The 26,835-nt window shown below is 37.2% G+C and overlaps 1 protein-coding gene across 1 annotated transcript; it reads right to left on the bottom strand.

Moving 5' to 3' along the window:
* Positions 1-1,046: 1,046 nt before the first annotated feature.
* Positions 1,047-26,377, bottom strand: CEP78 (centrosomal protein 78). Its single transcript, XM_072404112.1, has 16 exons — positions 26,238-26,377; positions 24,742-25,014; positions 23,212-23,387; positions 21,392-21,464; positions 19,693-19,796; positions 18,420-18,594; positions 17,398-17,511; positions 16,688-16,752; positions 13,940-14,039; positions 13,163-13,295; positions 11,791-11,830; positions 7,200-7,346; positions 5,617-5,694; positions 4,655-4,821; positions 2,670-2,817; positions 1,047-2,002 (listed from the first exon to the last, which is right to left on the bottom strand). The coding sequence occupies exons 2-16, from the start codon at positions 24,992-24,994 to the stop codon at positions 1,511-1,513; spliced, it is 2,265 nt and encodes a 754-aa protein (XP_072260213.1). The 5' UTR covers positions 24,995-25,014; positions 26,238-26,377; the 3' UTR covers positions 1,047-1,510.
* Positions 26,378-26,835: the final 458 nt, after the last annotated feature.

Here is a 26,835-nt window from a genome sequence, read left to right on the forward strand (position 1 = left end):
CAGCATCGTTCATGCATCGTGCAGTCTTTTCTCGTTGGAAAGGATCGTGAAAGATCCTTTCCAACGAGAAAAATTGCAGGTGTGTACGCAGCTTAATGTGCTGGGAAATATTTATATTGTATTATTCTGTAAAATGTCCTATCAATATGCACCTTATTTCAAAAAGCTAAGTAATTTTTAGAGTTGACAAACTGTACCCAGACCTATTTCAACTACAATACACATTAGTGAGCATCTGTATGAAAATAGGATATGCCAAAGGACCACTATTAGATCTCAATGGTCTGCCTACAGCCACTAAACCATTTTATTCAATAGCGAAAAGGGTCTTCACTAATAAAAGTAGTGAAACAGAAGGATTCCACCATGTTTGCACTTTGCAGCAGTGCTCTTTCATGTAACAAAGCCTGTCCATGAATACTTACATGTGCTGGTATATACTGATCTATAATGGGCTTCCTATAGAGTAGCTTATTATACCATAGAGTGCCATCGAACACTGTTACACTACCTATACACTGTAGCCTCCCAGCTAAGAAAAAACAAATAATGCAAAAGCTTCACAAAGCCCTTGCTGTCTGAAGATAGGAGATGCTGAGCTGTGGAAATCTGACCATTACACGTATATGAGCTTGTTGAATATACTTTTTAAAAAAAAAAAAACATGGCAATTAAAACGCATTCTCTCACCACCTTCTTTTTAACAGCCTCTTTTTTCCAGAAAATTTTGAATTGTGAGCAGAGAAAAAATACTATTTATGAGGTCAGGCGCAATAACCAATGTACAATACAAATACTGGAACAAAAAAGGGTCTTCCCAAAGGTGTTGCCACCACGTCAGTTAGTCAGTTGTGAAATTGTGTTCCCTCCTTGTGAACCTTTGACTGAAAACATCGAAAAAAGTTTGGAAGGGTGTCCACTTATGTTAGGCCACATAGCTGTACGTCGTTCGAGAGGCAAAAGGAAACCTTTAAAGTGATCAGGTTGCTATGTGAATATGTATAGATCAGAATGAATATTTTAATAATTTATAACAATAACAATAATTTATATAAATAGTTTTATTCAACAACTTTGTAAAGAAAAATATTAAATAGAGAATGTATAAATACTTTAAAAAATACAAATTGCCTTTCACTTGCACCTCAACAGATTTTAAAAAACATGGAAACAGCAAATAGTTAAAAAAAAAAAATCAGAAAAGTTTGCAGAAAACAAACACTTTTGCCTATGTTACCACTGTGTAAATACAAAAGCTGTCAACTATTCACAAATACATATTACAAATCTAGTAGTTTTATTAGCCCATGACATTGCCATTTAACTTTGTAGACAGCAGTCAAATTTGATTTAATTTTATTTTATATAAAATATATAAATTGTTTAAAGCTGCAATTTTCACATTTTTTATTAGGAAAGAATAAATTACTTTCGTGGAGCAAATGGCTCTAGCATTTCAGCAAAAGGAGAAATTAAATTCCACAAAAAAAGGTAAGTCAAAGGCCACTGCTCAATCTAAACCTGTGTGGCTGTTGCTGGCGGAGTGAAGGCTCTCAGAGATTTCTGATTCTAAAACACTGACCTCAGAAAAAGGTGAACTTTTGTGACTGTTTTGATGTACGGCTTCCTCTGAACAAACCTTGTATGTGCCTACAGAAGGATTTCTTTTTGAAGATTGCTTTCTATCCTTTCTGCTAGATGATTCTTTGGACTTTTTACTTGCACTACTTTTTCTGCTTTTGCTGGAATCTGAAGCCGAGCACTCGTTACCAGTTCTTTTCTTTTCAGGCAGATAGGCTCTTTTTAAACTATCTGTATTCTGCTGTTCAAAGGCCATCTTGCTGTTCTTGTGTGACTCCAAATCCTTTATAGAAAGATCAAACTCTTTGCTCTTCAAGTTGCTGGCATGAATTTCATCAGATTCACCAGGAGGGAAGGCTGCTGCAGTCATGACACAGGATTCTTTGGAAAGACTTGGAGGAGCGCCATCCTTATCCTTTCTCTGCGGCATAAAAAAATTGACAAAAAGCAACTTAAAGGCCAATTTTGGAAAGCACAGTTTACATGTAACCCAGCCACTATGAATACAACATTTCAGAAGAGAAATGCCTTCTCTAAAAAATAAATGTCAATAGTGTTTTTTAGGTTTATATTTATGGACAATTTGTTCACATGAAGAATTTAAAACATAGCTGGGTGATCACTCTTTCTAAGCATTCCTAGGCTAAGCGAAGGAAAAACTCTGTCCATAGACCTCCAACTTCAAGTTGTACTTTAAAACATTTGTGAATAGGCAGGTCTTTTTTGCAAAAATGGGCAAGCCATGTCCCTCCTGCAATAAGCTTTCATACCTGCCTGACTGCTCCATGGAGCTATCAAAATTGCTGTGCATGTGCACAGTTTACCATTAATTGCCAAGATACCCGGTACATCCCGGGCTTTGCGTGTGGTTGCGGAAACCAAACAAACCCCTGCCTCTTGTATGGGAGTAGTTGCAGTACCTTTAGTACATTTATTGTCTTCTATACTAAAAGAAAAGTTTCAATACTTAAAGCAGATCCTCCTTAGGATGTGCAATGAATGATAGTGATGACAGTAGTACAAGAAATGATCAACCATCCTCAATATTATCTTCGTTACCTGAATATCCTAATGCAATTTCGGATTACCTGATCAACTAGGAAGGTATTATGCAGGTCATTGCCAGCTTCAGAGGAGGGTAGTTGGGCTTGTCCAATGGTAGAAGAGAGTTGTGGGTCCCCTGGAAGGGCAAAATCTGACTGCTCAATGCCTGCCATACTAACAAGCTGACCCAGGCTAAAAAGAAAAAAAAAACACAAAATACAGATTTTTTAGAATGTATAGAGGGAAAAGTGATATGACTTACTAATTGAAAATTCTTTGTTTTAAAGTTCCTTTTTATACAGCATTTTCAATGTATGAAACTAAAGATATAATAAAAAGCATAGACATATGTCTGGAGTCCAAATTTAGCCAACTTTATATGTCTTTGGATATGGAGTCAGGAGTTAGAATTTTTGTCAAGTTTCTTTTATGTTACATTTCCATATTCAAGGAATTACAACTCTGAATATGTCCCAATTACATATCTTCACATCCTGATAAACAAGGGCCACCATCTGCACCCAGTATTCTTTCTGGTTCTGGTCTTTGACCATCTTGATTGGTCAGGTCAAAATGACATAACTTGTGTACATGCTTGTAGAAGTATGCCAGAATACCCAGGATTTTTCAGAAAAATGCAAACAGGCAGGTAAGTTAGTTGCTGAAATGATATTTTCTGTCCTTGCAATAAATAATGTGCCTGCTTGCAACATTTAATTTTTAATGTAAAGTTCCACTTTGGACTTTGTTACGTAGTTGTATTTACTTCTGTACTTCTTTCAATGTCTATACATGACACTACTGTGTCCATAAAACAAAGGTTTATCTGAGTGGCAGAACAATAGCACCAAACAGAAAACAATGTTGGTGTTAAGAACTAAATGCTGTCTATTGCATTGATAATCTTCACTTCCTGAGCACAGTTTTTTTGTGATGCTATTTATTTTGAATGCACCTGGGCTGCAATGCACTATTTTGCTATATACAATGGAACATAACCTGCTTGTTCTGAAAGGTGCTCCTTAACCTAGCACACCACAACACACAAAAACAGGTCCAGTGTAGTGGCTTAGTGGTAGGGCGCTTAGTGGTAGGTGGGGATCAGGTTAAACATATGGGAAATATTTAAGGTTAGGGGTTCTAAGGGTTTTATTTTGTCTTACTTTTTTTCTGTTCAGGAAAGTATGTACTGAAAAACAACATCATGCAAATTCTAACTATAACTAAAGTTACCTATAGTCCTAAGGGATCGCAATTGCAGGGTAATAGCTACATTAGGTACATTAGGTATATCAGCCAGTGGTCTTAGGAGGATCATAGCTTTTTCCACTAGACACATGAAATATTCATTTAAACAGATTACACAGAAGACCTGATATGCACTGTAAGCTGGCTGCAGCACTGTTCTAAAGCAGAGTTAATGAATACCATAATTAGGTGCAGTCAGGCTGTGTTCTTGAAGGTACTGCAGCCAAGCACTACTTCTCAGCAAACATACAAAACTTAAGTATATTCCTATATTCCTAACATTCTATGTGTCCAAGTAAAATGGGGTTCCCATAAATTAGAAGCACACATTATCAGCTTTGAAGAACCACAAAAAATATGTATTTACATATCATTTTTTCTAGGGGTTCATTAAAAGTACTGTATTTGAAAGACCAATAAAACAAATCTATTATTAGCCTCCTGACCTGTCATCATGGTAAAGTCCAGCATTTGAAACTTGCACCATTTTAAAATAATACTAAACTTTTTCATATCTTTGTCCAAATTGTAAATTTGTTTTTATTTAGCATCAGACAAATCCTATAGCTAGCTAGATAAATCATGACAACTTTTAACTCCTAAACCGTGCAAGTAGTCCTTACAATGTTCAGTTAGTGGTGGCATAGGTCTGAAATAAGCTTTGTTTTCAGATAATCTGCACACATGTAGGCACCTTGAATCTCCATCAGTGTGAAATAATCAAAAGTGATGACAACAGGTCCAACTGATGCTTGTGTGTTAGAACACATCATATAATTACCCTGCATCTTTCAAAAGATCCAGAAAAGCATGGAATTTACTGAACGATTTTTCTATGCTGTCAAGAACTCCTTCATCCTCCAAAAGCACAGATGTTACCGTTCGGTTTTCAAGTGTCTCTGAAAGGGTGCAATTGATTCGCCTTAATCGAGCATTTTCCATTTCCAGCTAAAAAAAAAAGTCATAGCAAACAAAAGAAAAAGTATGTCAGTATTTTTGGTCACAGGAGGTTCCCAGGTATACTACTTTTCCTGATAATGCTAGTTACCACGATGTGCCTGAACTCCTGTACTAGACCCAGAACAAACATAATTCCCCATCCGAACAGGGATTTCACTGCTATAATTGATACGTTTTTGGATAACAGTGTTCTCCCCAGAATTCTTCTTTGGGCGGGAAGAAGCTGTAAGTGGGAGGTCAAAATTTAAACAGGGCAACACATGACAAATTTAGTGTTCCCAGTTGTTGTGGCCATAAGAATTCAGTAACCCCTATAGATCGGTCAGCTTTCTACCCCCCCCCCCATACATTGTTCCAACATTTGAATGCCCTCCCCCTTTGTATGTCCCATTTTTCCCATTGTCTTTGTATTTTGCCTGAGCTGTCCAGTGCCTCTGTATGATGTGACCCAACTTTTCAGTAAATACCAAAATACAGCAGAGTGGATACTGAAAAGTGCCAGGTGGTGTGCCCGGCTAAAAGGGGCTGGGGAGAACATTGGAAAGAAACCTCTATTAGGTTTTTCTTTGTTGTTTGTTAACCTGATGAGCAGAAGTTAAGAAAATTTTCCAAGTAGGAAGACTATTCCTGTTAATATGAAACTACTGTGCTCATACATAACCCATCACAGAGCAGCAGAAAGTTCATTGTGTAAATTTGGGAAAATGGTATAACAAAACCAGGATATTTTGTATGTAAATATCGTGGCTATTATTACTATAATAATAATATTAATTACATTACCTCTATTATCCTATCATCGGCTCTTAACCTTGCTTTTCTTTCTTCTTCCAGTCTTAGTTGACAGTCCTCCAATGCAACCTTACCAGCAAAAGAGAAACACCTCTAAAATACTTCATAAATTAAATAAATATAAACTAACTAGAAAAAGTAGATGTCAAAGTTGAAGCCATGGTGAAGAAAGGTTGTAATATACTTCATAATTCCAAAATAAGACGTTGCCTTTATATAAACCGGATTTGCAATACACAGTTTCTTGCTAAAGGCAAAAATGAAGCGCCAAAGACTGCAGGGAGCCCTAGCAAAGTAATCTTTATCTATTACTTATATAATTACAGTTGTCTATAGAGCTTAAAAATGAGAACTCCTAATGTCGCCATACCACTTGAATTCAGTAATCATAAATTCAGAGCCAATTCTCATTACCAATAGGTAGATTTCCTTCCAGGTTCCGAGAGGCTTCTGATGTATTATAAAGGCAAACCAGATGAGCCATACACTGCTACACCTAAAGCAATTTCAGAATGCTGAACATTTCTGTGATTGTGTTCTAAACTGCTGTTATTATGGTCTGTTCCTCACTTAGTATCACACAAAGTATCATATACTAAGCCAGGGGTCCAGAAATACATAAAATACCGAATATGGATACACATCCAAGCAGCAGAACAAACTACAAATTCAGCATTTACAATCGAACACTGGTGCTCGTTTTGTAACGAAATAACAACAATTTTTGTGATAGCTGCAAGGCAGATTTTAGGGTGACAGTAAAGTTGGCTCTATGAGCCAATGAGGGATTACTACAATAAATAGTGGTGTTCCTGAACATGTTTACAAAAGGAAAGAACATGGGGTATGACCTCACCAATCTGTTGCTTTTTACCATCCTATCAGTAAACTGAGACAGGTGGGTAAACAAGCGAGTAAAAGTGAAAATAGAGGTCACTGACCTCATTACTTTGTCTGGCAGGGATGTCTCAATCATAAGGTTTAGGGAACAGAATTGCATATTTGGCAGGTAAAACCGCATCATGTTTCTGCATTTTATCTGTGTATCCTAAATTCTGCTTAGGAAAAAAGGGGTAAAACACCTGCATAGCTGGGAAGTGTTGATTCTGTCCCTGAACAGAATTACCACATATTTTAGCCTAAGAGTTTATGTGTGATGTGTATGCCCATACATTTAAAAAAAAAAAAAAAAAAAAAAAAAAGGAATGTATTTACTAAAAGCAGCACAGTGGCCTAGATGTTAGCACTCTGGGTCCCAGGTTCGAGTCTCAGCCAGGACACTATCTGCATGGAGTTTGCAGGTTCTCCCAGTGTTTGCATGGGTTTTCTTGAGAGTACTCTGGTTTTCTCCCACATTCCAAACACATGTAGTTCCGCTAACTGGCTTGCCCTCAAAGTTGACCTTAGACTGTATTAAAAGATATATGACTGATGTGGGGACATTAGATTGTGAGCCCCTTTGAGGGAGGGTTATTGATTTGACAATGGACTTTGTAAAGCACTGCATATTATGCCAGCGCTTTATAAATACTGTTTATTAATAATACTAATAATAATAAAAAAAGGTATGCTACCTGTAAGCGCTTGTAGTTTCTAGCATTTGTCTTCTCTGTAGTGTCACGCACCCCAGTTCGATCAATAACCAGGTCCACAGAACCCTCAGATTCATCGCTGTCACTGGAAGTCTCACTATCCACAGATACTTTGACTGGACTACCTGTCTAATAAAAAAATAAAAATAAAATGTAAAAATGTTCAATAAAGAATAAAAGTGGGTGTAGATTTAAGTGTATTATTATTAATCTATAAAAGTGTGGGGTACAAGTAGATGGAACTAATTCTGTCAACTACTGTTGATCCAATACTGAAAAAGCAAGGGAGGCATTGTTGCCATGTACATACAGAAAGGGCCACAATCTGTTTATCCAGATAGTGCAATGTATATGTATCCTAATATACAATACACCCATGTACTTCTTGTTACATACCTACCTTACAAGCTAAATCCCTCTATCTGCCAGGACCCCAATATTATTACTGGAACCTGTGCCTGAAAACACACAGGCTGGCACATTCCATTGTCCCAACACTGCCCGCACACCCAGGGGCATACCAAGAAAGTGTACAATAGGACATCATGTGACAGGCATTGCAATTTCACACACAGGAACAATAGAAAAAGACTGCTGAATCTGGCTGGAACAAATTAGAATTGACCAAACTTTAAGCAAACTTGCACAACTTTATAAGCGGCTTTTGAAGACCATTGTCTGTTCTGTTATTGTAAACATATTAGGAAATGTATTTCATTGACAGAGGCAATCTGTTACCTGATAGTGATGATTGTCTGACTTGTAAAATCACATGATAAAGTGAAAAATTAACCAGAGCATTCACAGTGGAAATATGTGTACTGCAGGTAGAGCAGGCATGATTATGAATGCAGAATGCAGTATGGCATGGTATTACAAACAAATAACATTCAAATAGTAAAATGGACACAATGCATCTGCTATTGTCAAGGTACAACAGGGTGAAGGTGTTGTTATAATAGTTAGACTCACTTCCATTACTAACAAAGCATTATCAACTTTCAGCATTTGTTTATGGGTGACATTTCTCAATTCAGTAGGTAAGGAAAGCGGACAGGTTAATGGACAACTATAATGAAGTATTATGCCCTCTGTACATGTGTACTTAGCGATTACCTGTGTTCATTATCTATGAGAGAAATATTTACTTTTTAAAACTTATACTTGCTTTATCAAACACTGTAAGATATAGGCATTGTGTTAATGATGCCAATGGGGGTAGCAATAAGTCATTTTCATCTTGTCACTTTTTTCCAGCAACAATCAGTTCCATAATACAGAAAGCTGTAACAGTATGGCTTTGCCTTAATACAGCCAAAAGAAATAGGTAGTAATGTATTTAAACCTAAAGAATGAAAGTTTCATATTTTAAATGCAGTTTATCAGCTTTCAGATTTTGGGGCTGTTTTAGATTTTTATACCTTTTTTTTTCTTAGATTTTTGCCAAGTGATCCTGACGGGAACATATTTTCTGTATTTGGGTGCCACCACTTACTCTGCATTATCTATGGAGGAGCAGCAGAATTTAAACGCTAGAACAGTGTTTCTGTGGGACCATAGGGTTCTTAAGCAATGAACAATTTGTGACTGTTAGGTCAGTTTAAGTGATACCAATGATCTTTTTGACTCTCTGTAGGTGTGATATGCTTTCCACTTGCCAGCAATGTAAGAGGCATTCTCCCCTCTGACCACCACACTAACATACTGTGAGCTGTGGATATAATATTTATACCAGGAGTTCCCCAAAGACCTGAAAGTTATTTTAAAGGGTTCCCCCGTGTTTAAAAGGTCAAGAAACACTGCACTAGACTGATACTTGGGCTGCTTGCATCCACATTTGGACTACAGAACTCTCCCTTTCCTTCATCCAGAACCCTGAACTTATAAAAACAGAAAGCTCCCATATTGATCTTTTTTTTTTTTTTTTTTTAAGTGAAAACTTTATAAACTAAATTGGCTTCTTCAACACTGCTATTATTATATATTCTAGTTGGAACATCTAGACATTTGTGTTAGCGGGTACAATTGTGTCTTTGTATTCATAAAATAATCAATGTTTGAAATAAAATTACTAATATATCATAACAAGCAGAGTATTAGGACAAAGGAGCAAAACTATAGGCTATGAATTGTGCTATTTCTCCTGGTGAAATAGTACTGCCCTCTAGTGGCAACAAGTTCAACAATTGCACACTTAGATATCAGAAAATAGTCAGCATACAGAGGGCAGCTCTCTAAGCACAAAAAGATCTGATTGAGACTTTTTTATTAAATGCACATTAACCATTTCATAATCAGTTTGCTACAATTTTACACACAACAGCATATTGGTAATATTAAGCTTATGCTGCACCCCAGACATTTTATTTACTACCTATGTATATAGGTATCATATGTATTACTATGATTTATGACTAAAGGGGAGATTATGATCCTCTGTATCTTGTGTAAACCTGTACTTTACCCATACAAGTAAGATTATCAGGTTTACTAAGTAGTGGCCACATTTGCACGTCAAGTCATTTATCACCATGCCCAGACTCCCTCTCTGTTGAGAAGGCAAGTATATAGCACTTTCTGTTTATTGTATGTGATATATTATATTACTTGTATAAACATAGCATATACCCATACATTGACATAATCACACACAGTGCCATCAGAGCCAAGTGAATTCTAATATATCAGTAAAACAACCTAAGCTAAATACAAATGTTTTAAACCCAACCCTTGAGATTTTATTGTGGCTGCTGTCTTACTGTAAATCTGTAATTTACATTACCCTTGTTTCTTGTCTCCAGGCAGGAAGTGAGGGAATGTTTTTTTAGATAGCAATAAAAAGGACAAAGTTGTAACCACTTTGTTTGAAACTAGAAATCAAAACCCATTAAGTTATTGTTTGCCAACTCTGTCTTGGAGGATTTTCTGAAGACAACAGGGAGCAAAACAAATCTCTGGCATTATGCCCCTCTAAGAGAGTTGTCAATTGGCAAGTGTCTACACTGGAAAGTTAACCCTTACTTCTTTTTATGGGTACATCTCTAAGACATATAGGCTTCATTATGTGAAAATCTAATGTGTACACCAGACTTTCACAAAGTGTTTGCAAAATTTTCAGTGAGCTTTTAGTAGCTTACTTAAAGCCATGAAACAAAACTTCAGTTCCAGTATGAAGATGTTAGACTTGCTCACTTAAAACAGGTTCATTTCCATAGAACTTTATGGAATGCAAAACTCACTTGAAGCAGGTTATATGCAGATCAGTAAGAAATCAAATGCATCTGTCAATTAGTTCCCAAACTGTTCTCACAATGATGCAATTTAAACTTAGTGAAATGCTGACTGTTGTTTATAACAAGCAGCTAGCAAGTTTCAGCAGTTTATTTTAAGTTGCAGCGTGACCACCAATTAATTCTGTGTTTTATCCCCCCAAACTGAAAATCAAGCAATAAAGGCTTCTCAACTGCTTTGGTAAAATTGGACTCAAAATATTGGAAGAATTATATTGTCTAAATATAAAAGGTATGTTTCATTCTTCCAGATCTGTGTAGTTATCCAGTGTGAAACTATGCTTCTATGCAGGAGTTTCCTGTAATAAAGACCAGGGTTCATGGTGACTGGTCTTGTATACACCCCGTCCTGTAGTGCAGTGGTCGTCAACCGGTGGTCCGTGGACCACTGCTAGTTAGCAAGAAAATTTTGGTGCCCCCAGGCTCACCGGCCAGAGCAACGGACCATGTCCGTTACTTTACCATCGCAGGCTCAGGTCGGTGAGCGGGTTGTGTCTCTGGGCAAGTTCTGGCATCATGATGTCACTATGGGGGAACTTTCTTCCTCTTTGAGTGACACACAGCTTCCCCATGCATGTGTGGTCCGGATGTCGTGCATTTAGTGGTCCGAAGGTCCAAAAAGGTTGGCGACCACTGCTGTAATAACTTACAGCTTTGTTCTCTGCACAGACTGTATGCAACCCAGTAATTATGTTACTACTGCTTATACAAGGAAAAGTGGGCTTGACAAAGCACACAGTGTTCCTACACAAGACCTTAAATATTGGATTTCCTTTCATCTTAGTGACAGGGGTAACCAGAAAAGGCAAAATAAATTTAACAAAGACAAAGACAGCAGTGACAAAAAATGTTGACAAGAGTTCTAATTTCTTTAAAATTCTGCTACACACACATTTAACCTGGTCTTTATATTAGAACATAGTCAGACTTCTAATTAGGATCAGACACACAAAAGCATATTCTTTTAAATGATTGCGTCATTTGTCACCTGATTGGATGGCACAAGACATGTCTATGAAGAATTATAACAGCCAAATAAACCTGGAGCAGGCATTAGGTAGAAAATTCAACCAGGTCCAGTGCCACACAAAGTAAGGGATAATTTTTCAGTATTTACAAAATCAGCCAGGTATGGCAACATTTTTTTGTATGTATGTATATGGGTAGCTTACAAAGAAAATCTTTGCAAACTACCACAAACCATACACAAACTTTTTTTGTCTGATTGAATTTGCTGATGTGTATAGATAATTTCATAAAAGTGTATGACTGTATATATTTACCTGCATAGGTGAGTAGGAAGAACAGTCCATGGACATTTCTCTGATGGATAAAACAAAAAGTACATTTTTTGTATTTGCTTTTTAAAAAAAAAAAATACACAAACATAGCAGGCATTTATAGTCATAAAACCCACACAAAAATAACTCCCCCCATCTGGAATGTTTTTTTAGTTTTTTCCTACCTTGTGACAAAATACTTGCCTAAATCTGCTGTTCAGGTCTCTTCACAGTATCGCATCCAGGTGTGTGTGTGTGTGTGTGTGTGGGGGGGGGGGGGGGAGAGGGGTACTGTTTAAAATAGGCTGCTACTGGGCTCTTGTATTGTCTTCAAATCTTTCTCAAAAATCCTTACAGAATCCAGGCAGTGGACAGCCAACAGAAAATGCCTGCATTAAGTATTAGGGGGCCATTGTTGACTCCAGGAATCTCCCCAAGTGTTACTCATACTCATAGATCACTGCAGGGAGATACTTTTTAATCATTTGCTTAGTATGGAATTTCCTTTTCATACCAACCATGGTGTGGTGGGTTGGCGGTATGTTGCAGCATAACATGCACTCACAACCTTTTGTCTTGGTCCATCAAGCTTTATGTGCAGGTTCAGACCTGCCTCCGCATTAAGCCATCTGGCATGGCTCGCAGAGGCTGGCACCTTCCACTGGCTCTTAAAAAAACAATATCTGCACATTCGACAGCTGCCTTCATTCACTTTTAGGGGAGATGCTACATGTAGCTTCTCCCAGTGCCAGCCCCAGAAGAAGCAATTTGGCATGAGGAAGCGGTAAATGTGCCACATCCTTGTGACCAGTGAGAACATAACATATATTTACCCGTTTCTTTTCTGCAATTGTTAAAATGGTTGACTTTCGTTTATTTTTCTTCAACTGTAATACCCAAAAATTGAAAAAAACAAAACAAAAAAAAACAAGGAATTTCCAGTGTCCTCCACTGTCCACACAAGTTTTTTATATGAAACAATTGCAACAACAATATTTCCATGCATGATTAATTTTAGAATGATGGTGCTAGACCCGCCTCCTGGATAAAAGATCTTCCCATGTGTGTTTGTCTCCATACTTTCATTGGAATCAAATGTATGCCTAAAGGTTATCAAAAACAGGACATTTCAGGTGAATGGTATTTTCAAAGACGGTCATATGCCTCACCTGCTGGGCTTTATATATAACATTCTATTTTAAACAAATGACCTTCACCTCAAGTTTACCTCCATCCACTGGTAAGAGAATATTGGGAGCCCTGGACATTTACAATTCGTTCATGCCCTTAAAGAAGTGAGAGTATTATGGCATCCACAGACTGCATTCCTATTTGAGCATGGAAAGTTTCCCAAAAATGTAAAAGTTTCCTCTACCTGTGTCTGTTTGCCCTTTCTGCAGTTCTCCAGGGAAGAAATCCTTTGACCCCTGGAGGCTTAGGATCTGGAGCATATAGTTCCTTTGGCGTAGATTTTCTTCCAGAAACATTGGGCTTCTTATTTACAAATCCTAAAAAAAAAAAGGAAAAAAAAAAATCAGATATACCCATGGGTTGCAGGGTTCAAAACCTTTTAACATTTTATGGTATGGTAAAAACCTAACATTACACAACAAAGTATACGTGTCCTAAACATCTCTTGCAGGGTCACCTAAATAAGAAATCAACAATCCACAAATCCTGGAATCCTCCATACACATGCTTGCTCTCAATTTCCCTTTGAAGCCTGTTGTACTCCCTGCATGGCCAGCCAGAACAACGTTCAGATTCTGGTCCCAATAAATAACTATGAATAAAGCACTAATGATTTTAGCGATTTATAAAATTATTACAACTGTGCTTTAGCTTTCATGTGGAAGTTACTAACAATATGTCTAAGGCATCATTCAGTCATCACCTTATTACTACCGGTAACAGCTATATTAAAGCTATGCTTAGACATGCATCATAAGGGGCTTTGCTAGAATGTAAAAAAAATAAAATGTATATTTCTCCTATATTAATCCATACTCAAATGTTAACAATCGATCTGGGTAAATGAAGAGTTATGTGAGGTTATGTGATCCCTAATGAAAGGGAAGATCAGCTATTTCCCATCAGCACAGAGCATGTAACTATGGGTAATTTTATGTCCACAGAAAAATGATGTTCATACCAATACGTATTGTGTTCTTCCCTTTCAGGCAATTGCGCAGACTGGAGGGTTTTCTAATTTTTGGTCCTTCTTTTGAAGATGGAGAAGTAAACCATTGGTACTGTTAGAAAACCAGAAATGTATGAAATATAAATTAACAGAGTACAACACAGACCATACTAATCATTCAGAATACTAAATTGTAGACAGTATTATAATATATAGACATCATAGGCATTTTTCCACATAACATTATGAGAAACCAGTGTAAAAAAAGAAGAAATTCATAATACATATATGTAAAAACTATAATTTACCCAGTGAATTAGCAAACAATGCTATAATGCATGCACAACATCAAGTATTGAAAAGCATTACATCTATCTTCTAGGCTGTCCTGTCCTTTCGTATTTCCTCTCTAATATAACAGAACCCTTTTTTTATAAAGGCAACATGCCCCTTTCTGTAATATCAGTTATACTGCATATGCTGACAGTGGTGGGGAAAATATTTTCAGCACACCGTATTGACTGGGCCACGGACCCTCTTCATGACCACTTGTACTGGTAATAGGTTTATTCTTGGGAGGATCACAACCAGTCAACTCCAAGGATGAAAATAAATTATCTGTTGAAGACATGGCATAATTACACTATCTACAATATATGCAGTGGCCCATTAGGTGCAGTATTGGTGTGCCCAGTGAGGTGGCATAAAGAGCAGCTCCTACCAACCTAAACTAGAACTCTGGATAGGCAGTTTAATATATAGTATGTTTAAGGTTTTACGGGCCAAAGGATATGTAATTCTGGTCAGCCAATCTTGACATTTATTTACATCCTACACATTGCACAAAAAAACAAGTGGCACATTTATTTTCTAGTTCAGATTTTGTTTTTCCTGGTTTAGCTTCTTGGTTTAAAATGGCAATCAGCATCATCACCTTTAATGAGCCGTCAAATTAGCTGAGAACTGACAAATAGCATAAAGACTGACCACAATAGTGGTAAAAAAGGAAGAAACAGAGTAAATACCCTGAGATGTAGAGATGTATATCACTATAGTTGGCTGGTCAAAATTTCAAAACCTTTTGCATGTGAAACAGCAAATAAACATACAGTAGATACAGTAGATGTATTTGTATATTGTGTTTAGCTGTTGCCTAGTGTTTCACTTTAAGACAGGAAAACAAGTAGTATATATAACAAATAATAAGCCTATAGTATTGCTTTAGAATCAATTCTACTTTAACCTTATAACTGACATTCATCTTATTTGCAACATATTGCTGATTCCATGGTCTAGATAACTAGGCAGGCGAGAGGCATGGAAAAGACATAAAGGTTTGTGATGTATGACAAACCAACATTTATTCAGAATCTGCACTGCCATATTTAAAAGTAAATGCCAGTATCACAAGCATTGCTTTTTAATATTACTCTTCTCAGTAGTTAGTTATATGCTGTAAAAAGGCAACTAATACTTGCTTCTTCCAACTTTAGATATTTCCGAAATTGCAGAAAACGCTCATGCAGAAGTAAAAAGTTACACAGATGTATGTTGTGATGTTTTATTAACAAATACAAACATTTGACAATTGTACCATTCGGAATGTCTTTTTGTAAAGCCACCCGGACAGCCAGAAACAAGGCGCCTGACCTGCCTGTCCCTTCATTGCTACTCTATTTTCTCCAGTACTGTATTCATTGAAGAAGCTATGGGTTCCTTTAGGATGAACTTCAAACAGGCCTGCTCACATCTTCAACATATGGGATTGATGGATTAAATAGTTTACACAAAATTTGTCTGTGCTTTATTTTAAGGTCACAGGAAGTAAGAAACACACTGCAAATTGAACAGGTAATCGCCAAAAATGTTCTTACCCTTAAAAATTAAAACAAATGCAACTACCACTTTTGTGAACAGGTAAACTGCAAATATATTTTTGCTTTTGTGTTTAAGGATCTGCATAACAAGTTGCGTGACTAGAATCTTCAAAAGGGAACCTCAGAAACAATGGCAGCCTATGCATCTGCTCAGTAGAGGAAAAATTAGCAAATCGAGTTTAGTTGCACTGTATGTTTATCCTAGGATTTGGTCTAAATTTTCACTGTTAAACGTTTATACTCATTTTATTATTGGCAAGAAATATCATGTTTAGGTCTCGGTAACAAGCAGCTTTTGTGCTGCTCTCCCCAATCCCCAAAGAAAAAGCTTTAGAGGAGGAGTTCTGCAGAATGAGCCACCTGCCTAGTATGATGGGAATTTGAGATAGTTGTAACATAATCAGCCTATGAAAGTCCACACAAAAGTGCGTTCTCTTTTAAAGGAAAAACTGAACGGGACCCTAAACCTATAGAGCTACAAAGAAAATAACTGTCTTTATGTGCACAGTTGTGAATATCAGAGAAAGTTCTAAGGAAGTATATTTAAATGAGTGCAAGCCTAAAGTTTGCTGCATTTTTTATTGAAAGCTGAAGTCACATTTACATATGTTTAATATAGATTGCCTGCACAGACTGTGAAAATTTTCTGATAAATGGAATGTCTGTTCAACTGTAAATGAAAGTAACAAAACCAAATTGGTACTCATATTATGCTAGGTCACCTAAACTGTATCAATAAAAACAGCAGCAAAATAAAACTATTGTCCATGTCTAAAGACTGCAGTTAATTTTACCCACTTAGATATATGCATTAGATTCCCATAACCCAAATTAAAAATGTTAGCAAAAACATTTGTTGAATTGCATGTCATTAGTTGCATACCTCAGAATTAGTGTCATGTGAATTCAGCAGTACTCTTTCTATAACAGTCTTCAGTAGTTCATGATCTAAAGAATTAGAATTTCATGTTAGTGAGATATGCATATACAAATTTAGAATTCTTTTACTAAGCTGGCATGTGGAGAATGATTTTTTTCAGAGTTTGGGAGCTCAAGCTAAATGTACACAGAGAAAAACGATTCACATTGATTCTTTACAATCTATATTCAATATGAGAAAAAATGTCTGAAATGAGACAAGCACTGCTGCACTCTCCTAAACTCATAGTACTCCACATACTCCTACACACCATGTCAAACAATAAACATTTAAAGAAAGACTAATCTGGCTCCTATTATTCTGCAATAGTACTCTCAGCCAGGATAATATTTGCATGGAGTTTGTATGTTCTCTTCACACTTGCATGAGTATCCTCTGGGCACTCCAGATCCTTCCCATGTCCCAAAACATACTGGTAGGTTACCTCAAATTGGCCTCAAACTATGTTAGGGACAGAAAGTAACCCTTCCCTGAGGGACAGTTAGTGACATATGTATGATCTCTAACGAGCTGGCTAATAAACCTGCACTTTATAAATTTACAATAAGAAGAATACATTTTCTGATGTACAAATGATAAGGGTTATATTTTGCTTTAAATTTCTTCCCCATCACAACTACTTGTTTAAACAAGTGAATAATGAGTTTTCATACCGATCAGTGGGTTTTTTCTTACATCCAAAACCATCAGAGTAGTATTGGTTTGCAAATAATGGAGGAAAGCTTTTGCCCCTTCATTGGTTATTCCACACTGTCGCAAATCAAGTGCTAGAAGAGAGAAAAAGGTATCAAACAATAAATTAATAAACTAAAATAAACATTAAATACTACTTTGCTTCTTTTATTAGTCACAAGGGTGAATATTAGGTATTTACTTCAAAGGCACCAATGAAATACATTTTTTTTTTAAGTATAAAAAAAAATAGTGCCAATATTTTGAAATGCACTTCAAATGCAAATCACCAAAACAGAAGTTGAGAAGTGCACTGTTCAGAGGCTGTGTTTGACATGCATTGCATTGCTTTTTTTTTTTAAATGCAGCATATCATATTAAAGTGCTTTTAAACTGCAGGCAAGTTAGGTCAAATGTGGCTTTTTTTCTTTTAAATGATGTGTTTATATTTAATCATATGCATTTGCAAAAAAATTGCAGGACACCCACATGAGAATATATTAAGGACCTGGCTAAAAAACATTTTATTGGGAAGGAAGGGATTAACTCTCTTTTTTCTTTGCAGCATATATGGCTACTTGAAAACACATTGTCACTGGCACTTGGATTTATTTATAGTTTTCTATTGTCATCCTCGCTATATTTTTATGTCTGCATTCCAAAGGCAAAGGATCTTATCAAAAGATTGATGTTTGTAATTCAACAAACTACTCATATCAATCTGACACTTTAGGTATGAAAATTAAACCACATTATTTAGATATTTTACTATCATATTTTTTCCTAATACACTTCAATATTTACATCATCATGTGTGTTTTAGCAGTCCAGATACACTACTGGTTGTTGATGTATGCTTTAATAGAATATCCAAAGACAAAAAGAACCAATGAGGAGCAAGTCTTTCTACTAAACCTACATTATAAATCATAGGTGGAATAATGCTTTAAAGTATATAACCTATCCAGACTGATTACTTTACATTGATGTGTTTTTTCCTTACCTTTCAACCAAAGATCCTCTCCAAGCACTTCTGCTAATGCCTTTGCACCCTGATCACCAACAAGGGTATTACAGTTGAGAGAGATTCGTCTCAATCCATTCATACAGTCAAGGTCAGGTCTTCTATATCTCAGGCTCTCTGCCCAGGCCTCACTGTGCCTCCTTGTTGCCTGGTGCTGGCAGAATAACAGAATTTAATTATAGAGTACAGTGTATGCAGAGTTGTATTATTAAAGGACAATAATAATAAAACAGGCCATGTGCCCTTTGTCATCTTCATCCAAAACGTTCCACGATAATAGAAAAGAGTAGAACAGATATACAGCAGAGAAGGAACACGAAAAATACATTGCTTTTCAATACTTTTTGCTGTTGAAGTCCTCACAGTAGTCATGTACACAGGAAGGTAGCTGTTGTACTGATGATGTATGGTCTTAATGATTGTTTTACTGTGCTAGGTCTCTCGCCCCACTTTCTATACTTTAACAACAAAGACGTAGCATCAGACAAGAATATCTGAATGCCTATTTTTAAGACTAGAAAAATAATTGTTAATGTTAACCTGTCAGGAAGTACAAGCATCAAAATGTAAAAGGCCTACCAAAGAGAACAGTACCTATGCCTCCTTGATTTAGTTTGACTTTGTTTAATTGTTTCTGTTGCTAGATGACTTATTCCCAGTGAAATGGAATTTCTTTGCAAAATACAGGATCAGGCAGGTGATCATTACAGAAAGGGACACTCCACGACTCTTCTGCAGTTGTCCACCTTACCTGCCTGATTACGATAGGAAACTGTCAAAAAAGCTGGGAGTTACCTCATCCCAGCACGGCCAATCAAGATGCTAAAGTTTTTTTCTAGGAAGAAGAAAAGAAGCACCCTGCGATGGAACGAGGATAGGCGAAATGGTTTGGTTCTGCTTTCACGCATATTACTATATGCATTGATGTGCTGGGCTTCCAGGCACTCTTATTGGCACCCAAACACACCTTACCAGCACATTGCAGTACAATGCATGATAATACACTGCCATGGAACCAAACAAATCCAGTGTCCCAAATGTGACAAACTGCCCGATAAGAGACCACATGACTCCTGTACCTTTCTCTCCCCTCCTTCCCAAATGTTCCTAAAGTAAATTACTTATTTGGGCTGCTTGGGAAAATGTGTAGCCAACATTAGACCAACTGCTTTGAATTATACAACACTTCTGGATGATTGTTCCCCCCATATAAAACATCTATTTTTCATTTTGTTACATTTTCCCCATGTACCTTGATAATATTAGCAATATATTCAGCTCCTCGACAGGTCAAATTGCATCCAGTAAAATTTATCATTTTGATTGATGGCGAATTTTTCACACTTTGACAGATAACTAGAAGAAGACAACATATTCATAGACAGAATTAGAAAGTAAAAGGTTACTACTTACCAACATAAAATAAAAAGGTTATAAGAGCAAAAAGAAATAGCATACCCTCCTGTCTTAGAACCCATGTCATGTTGTAACTGCTGTCTGTGCCTCCATAGGGGTGATTTACCACCCCATATGACTTGGTGACTACACTCACCAGAATGGAAAATGGCAACAACCTGAAATTATTAAAGGTTCTTAAAGAATTCTAAAAATGGCCAGATGAGAGTGCAATAGAAAGATATGGGATTAGAGTTCACAGATGGAAGACTGTGCTGTTCTTTACAGGGTGATTGCTCCATTGAAAGTTCATTAATACACATACTGCAGCACATCAAACAGCTGATTGTACAAGGCGTTGCAGATTCAAAAATACAATTTTAAATTTATACTCCTCTGATCTCCATGGAAACCAGGAAACTGCAGATATGAATTCCTCAAAATAAAAGCAGCAAATCACTGGAGGAAATACTGCCGAGAATGACTCACTGAGTCCATGGCTTGTGCAATCCACAGCTCAAGCTCTTTTTAAAACACACAATAAGTAAAGCAGCTTGTGATGATTAGAGACTGTACATAAATATATTTGTCATGCCAAGTCGTTTTGATTGAACCTAAATTCAAAGAACATATTGCATAATTAAGAAGAAACACATTCTAAACATAACATGGTGGGATCTGCTTGGAAAGGTGAGGTCAGAGGGTGCCATGATATAACTGTGCCGATGACAGGTAGTAAACAACAGTGGTGTAATAAAGGTGAAGTATACAGTGGTGAAACCTGTGCATCCAGCTATTAAGCTAGAGAAATAAACTGATATATCTGGGAATTCAAATAAGGTAATTTACAACTTTTGCCTCATTAGGGAGTGGCAAACATGCAATTGGTATTTCAACACAGAATAATATGTATTTTATTTCAACTAATCTATCATTTAATGTATGGTGTGTGACCTCTCTGTTACCTAGAGAGTCTGTGCTCACCCAGCCAAAAGAACAAAACAAAAATTTGTCAACTTGGGTCAATAGAAGATCTTTACCACAATTGTTCCTTCCCTTTAACTGGGCACAATGAACACATCATTTATAATAATGTTTATGTTTTTCCAAGTACTGTAAGCCTAAGGAAAAGGAATATATGCTGTGCACATAAAGAAAATTATTAGGAATTCTGCAGATATACAGAAGCTCACTATTCCAAATCAAACTAGTCCAAGAGCTCCCACAAACTGAACATTGTAGGTCCAGTGCCCTTTACCTGGGACACATAGTAATGCAAAGTGATGAGAGAGAGAGAGCGAGAGAGAGAGAGAGTCCTCGGTGCAAATCACCTTGTAAATGACGTGACTGTGTATGCCCTATATGTGCCAACTAGCTGATAGAGCCGGTAGAGAGCAATTTCAGAAGCGGCTTGATGTACACTTCCTTTTTTCTTTTTTTTTTTTTAACTGTTGTTAACCATTATAAGACAGAATCATTAAGTATGTCCATAAAGCACATGCCCTAAACTATACAAATAGATTGTTTTTACATACTGGGTATTGAAGAATACTTACTTTCGAGTCCTTCGTCTCCACATGAACAGTATGGCAATGACACGCTGTCCAAAGATTTGGAGGAAGCCAAACCCTTTAAAAAAAAAAAACTATTATTACTCTTACTATTAAACTAGTAAGCAATTTACTTGTGCATCCAGATATGTACATTGGCATATTCATGAGAATCACAACATAATGATCATTCCTTATACGAAGGACAGGAAAGAATCCAAATCTGACCATAAATTACAATCTAAAAACTAGAAATTTCTCAAATAGACTTCATCAATTGAAGAACAGCTGAGAACTTATTAAATACTTAAAAATAAGTCAAAGGTAGAAGCTGCAGTCCGCAAACAACAAACATGCTTTAATTAACTATCAATGTGGAGGCCCAGTCAGTTTTGTGGCAAAAGCAACAGTGGGCATGTTTCTTGTACTAATTAGTAATGCTGTACATATTAAATCAGACACATTAAATAATAGAAATAGGTATTACATGTACTTGTGTGCATCAATAATGTTGTTTATTAGTTAAAGAAGGCACATACTAGTACAGAAGTAGCCTGGAATATCACACTATTAATTTTTTTTTTTCACTTGAGAGTTACCCATGTACAACCAACAAAAATGTGAAATGTCATTCTGGACAATATAATCCTGAAAGTAGTACATTGGAGGCAAGTCATTTCAGTCAAATTACAGTTCTTAGATGTCATCACGTGCAGCATTCAGTTCTATACGGATAAACAAGAAAAAATCATGTGATTTCAATAGCTACTTAAATTCCAGCACATGATTTCTTATTGATTGCCACTTAAAATTCTAACTGGGCTTTTCTGACTAGCTTTTAAAAATAAGTTGCAGCAACTTTAGATGGTAATTTGAACTATTGATTATTATCTGAGCTAACTGTGCTGCTTATAACTTTTGATGTTGAAAACAAATCTACATGAATACAAAATATTGTCATCTATTTATATTAGTAGAAAGTTCTAATTCTACATGTAGGTTACTGTTTGCAAAAAGCGAAGAAGCAACAATATTTCTTAGGCTACGTACACACGTGCAATAATTGTCGTCGGACAATCATTAACAAAAAAGGGCATAACGACAGGCCAACGGTGCCAATGTACAAGGAATGTTGCTGGAAACAAACGACAGTCCTGGCTGATCTGTTTGGGTGAAGATTGTTTGTTATCTATTGTGTGTAAGGTTTTATAGGGATCATGGATGGTTCTGCAGTACACTTTCTCCGGTACACGTCACTTCCTGCATCGTTCAGACGATTGTATCTAGTGTGTGTACATTATTAGTGGATTATATTTGAAAGATCATATTGTTACAGCAGGTACAGAATCATGCACCATACAAGCGTTCAAAAATGTTGTGAATAATCGTTGATCTGTTGTTAGTTGTTTGTTTTCTAATGACAATTATTGCACGTGCGTACCTTGTCTAAGTTCTCTAATAAAACTGGATTGATTGCTAGTTTTAGTTTATGTTTTTACAAGGACCTGTGTTGGACTTTTTTTTTTATTTAAGACGGTTTTGCATTTTCCTACAGATCTATGGGAATGCAAAACATACAAATAAATGTTAAACTGATCCAGTGACACAAGATTGAAGCTCAACACATGCCATTAATCTGGCCCTCTGTTAATTAGTACACCAAAGTTGGCTGTAGGACTACCAATGTAGGAGCTATTATTAGCTGTTTTCCAAACTAGCCATTCAGCCACATAGAATGTTTATATTACTGAAAGAGAACAGAAAATAGAAAAACAAACCTTTGCAACATGTAGGCAGATGTACATTTGAGCATTTTAAATACTTGCCTTAGCTAATGTTTTTAAGTCTCTTTCCCTTAATGGTAGTCCGTGGAGCTCCAACTCTTTCAAAGAATTCGACACACACAAACATGCTGCAATGGCTCGACATAGCTGGAAAGTCATGTCCTTTGATCGAACAGGTGGGATACGTCTTCGAAAGTAGATTCCATACTTCTCTGAATCTGTCAATTGAAATTATTCATGTACATGAATTTGAGTAACATAATACAAACAGAAATCATAACGCATATGGTAGGTAAAACAGTATATCAAACTTGTTACTCATGTCACTGTAACCTGAAAAGTTGTCTTTAGCTGAACAGTCAAAATTTACCCGATATAAAGTAGCCATACAATATATATATATATATATATATATACATATATATATATATATATATATTAGTATAAACAAGGATCCGAGTTTTTTGCCCTCCAAATGCCATTTGGAAAAGAATCCTAGTTTTTACTCAGGACACATCAGTTGGCGCTGTGTCCTCATGTAAAATGCCTTACAATCTCTTGCCTTTGGAGACATATATTTATATTACAAACATGAGGACACTTCTTCATCTACTGGCAGGCAAAAATAATGAAAAACAGACCATTCAGGAACAAGTGACCCATCATAAACAACCCAACTTAAGGTACAAAACACTTAAACCTGTAAAAAAGAAGGAGGGGGAACACACACAGACTGAGCCAATGTAATGAAGTTTTCCCCCATTTAAATAAAGATTTTAAAAATACACACAGAATTTTCCATTTACATTCATTTTACTGGCATTTCTATTAGTTTTTTTGTGAATGTTAGCAGTGAGCACTCTATTTTGTTCCCTATAGGTTTATACTCATATCAAAGCAGGTTTCCTGTATTCTCCTGTAAACAATCAGTATCATAGAAGTAGTAATCATTTTCATTGATTAAACACCTATCAGCTACTGTATGGGCAACTTTAGTCTGGATTGATCATCTAATGTTCTAGGACAGCGGTCACCAACTGGTGATCCTTGAGACAATTTTGCTGGTCCGCAGCTCTGGTAGGTGCGACCCCCCCAGCAGGGTCCTTCTCCTGACCCTGTGGGGGCGCACCGTGTCCATGTCTCTCGTACGCATTGCAGGCTCAGGGCGGTGGACAGGTTGTCTCTCTGGACACAAACCACCCACACTCCCATCACAGGCGATAGAAGACCTGTGATGGGAGAGTGACCGGGTTCTGGCATCACTCTGTGGGACGTTTCTTCCTCTTTGAGTGACACACTGTTCCCTGCGCATGCGCGGTCAGAAGTCCATGAATTTAGTGGTCCAAGACGTCCAAAAGGTTGTGGTTTAGTGGTCCAAGGCGTCCAAAAGGTTGGGGACCACTGTTCCAGGACACACAGCAACAGCCACAGATGCAAAGGAACATCATTTCAATGTTGAAGGGTTCTCTGAAGGTTTTCTCTGTACATGATACCCGCATTGGTACAAAAAGCAATACTGCTAATCTACAAATAATAGTACAGGGAAGGAATCAAAATGTGACTTTTTCTAACCTGATTCTCCAAGTCCTGGTTGATGGCAACTTTTTATAGACACACTTATCAAGCTTTTATTAATTTTCAACGTATTCAGAATGGGTGGCCAATCAGATAATCTAATCCGATCTGCATTGAAACTAAGAATATCTCGTCGAAGATTGGCCTTTACAGCTTGCAGCGGGACAGAATCTTGTAAAACGCACATGTATTCATAATGAGACCTAAAGTCTGTCGCCCCTTGGCGTCGAATTTGAACTGAATCAATCATCTTTTTCTGTATACACTTCTCTGTAAAAGAAAATAAAAACAAAAATAGTCATTTCCAACACATTTGTTTACACAGTAAATTAATAAAAGAGAATGGTGTTGGAATGTAAGCAATGCAGTTTACTTCAAGAGGTCTGCCTAAAGCTGAAGTTTGATCTACTAATATTTTGGCCTCCTGATTTCTCTCTCCCAGACCCTGCCTCCTGCTGTTAACATGCTAATCAACTTTTTATTATATAATTTATTTAGACCTAAGGATATCATGACTGGGTCTTTGTGCTTGTCTATGCAGAGCAAGCAAATTAGGTGGGATGGATCCAGAACACAGCTTTCTGAAAACATCACAATACCCGGCAGCAGTACTTTTTCCAGGGCTTTCAGCCCCGATGCAAGCAGAATTTTTGACTTACTGCAGCTTCTAATGGACCTAGGAAATACAGCAAGCGGGTTCACTGCTTCACTACTTGCCCCTGAAAAGGATGGTGGCTATTATGACTTTATTACCCAGAGCCACCACCCAGAACATGAATGTAGATGACAGTTCTGTAGTATAATACACAGGATATGATAGCAAGAGAAAGATTGTAAGCTAACCAGAGAATGTATTATAATAACAAAGATGTGGATGTAGATGATGCTTTGAACAGACTTCCAGGAGATTCTCATCTACGCACTGTAGGAATGCCGCAGTGTTTTTGCAAGTTATGGCCATGGGTTGGGCAGCCCATTCACTTGAATGAGCAGCTGAACCCACAAAGTGGTGCCATAGAAGGATCCTGGACTATTTGGCTGGGCACTGAATGCATTGGTATACATTTCCTTGCAGTGACACACAATGTAGCATAAAGGGTGCCATTGGGGTGCTCAATGATCCGGACTGATTAAGATTGAATAGCACCACATGGCATGAACCTGTAGGATGCCGGCTAAAGTAACATTTACATTACAGGAATACATATAAACTGATCTATGTAAACAAATCAGAACAAAAAGTCCAAAGATTGCAGATGTGATGGATGGCATGGTCTTTTCCAGCAGCTTCCTTGTACACAACATTACTATGACAGCCAGCACCTTGCATTTTCAGAGCAGGAAAAGCAAGGTGTATTTTGGGATTGCATTGCAATTTCATATCTGCAGATTTGTTGTTTGCTGACCATTATTAATATTGCAATAACACAACACAGGCTTCTATCTCCTACACTAATATTGTGGTACAGAATACGTGCAGATCCCATACTCACAGTCTCCGTGTAGAACAAAGCACACAAGATTACTTAGCACCGATCAGCTCCCATGTCTAGCAGCTTTCTATAGGAACTCCTCCCGCTTCCTCCATAGCATTGCGTTCCCTTGGTTTCCAACCGCCTGCAGAAGGCCGCCCTATCTCCTCCTCGGTTTCCTGTTCTCCTCCCCCTGACCTGTCTTCCCCTTCCTTGCTCCCATCCCGCCCAGCTCCGGTCCTCTCAGTACCAGGCAGCCCTGGAATGGGACAGGGAGTTGCTACTGCTGTGACAGCGATATATGTGGGAAGTACAGCAGAGGCTGCATACATTGCATTCTCCATTTTGTTTTAAACATGCTGACAGAAAAACAGGTCCTCAAAGCTGCCATTTACTGACAAAGGGTTATATAATATTGAGAGTTTTAGGTGTAAGTTCATCCAGCTTTTCATGACGAAAGTTAGACGGACGAATGCAACATGCTGGCCACAGCAAAGTCTGTCATGACAGGGTCACTTCATGAGGCAATATATTCATTATTCCTGTAGCCCATGATAACACCTGGCACAGCAGATGTGGCATTCTTTGGATGGGGGGAATACATTTAACCCCTGTGTAT

The sequence above is a fragment of the Pyxicephalus adspersus genome, chromosome 3 (assembly GCF_032062135.1).
Source record: "Pyxicephalus adspersus chromosome 3, UCB_Pads_2.0, whole genome shotgun sequence".
Taxonomy (NCBI): domain Eukaryota; kingdom Metazoa; phylum Chordata; class Amphibia; order Anura; family Pyxicephalidae; genus Pyxicephalus; species Pyxicephalus adspersus.

Excerpts from the sequence above, each read along its gene's own strand:
- CEP78 (XM_072404112.1), bottom strand. The coding sequence starts at position 24,994 with ATGATTGATTCAGTTCAAATTCGACGCCAAGGGGCGACAGACTTTAGG. Across the intron at positions 11,831-13,162 it reads GAAAGGGCAAACAGACACAG|AGAAATGTCCATGGACTGTT; the intron begins GTAGAGGAAACT and ends TTTATCCATCAG. Across the intron at positions 2,003-2,669 it reads ATACCTTCCTAGTTGATCAG|AGAAAGGATAAGGATGGCGC; the intron begins GTAATCCGAAAT and ends TTTATGCCGCAG.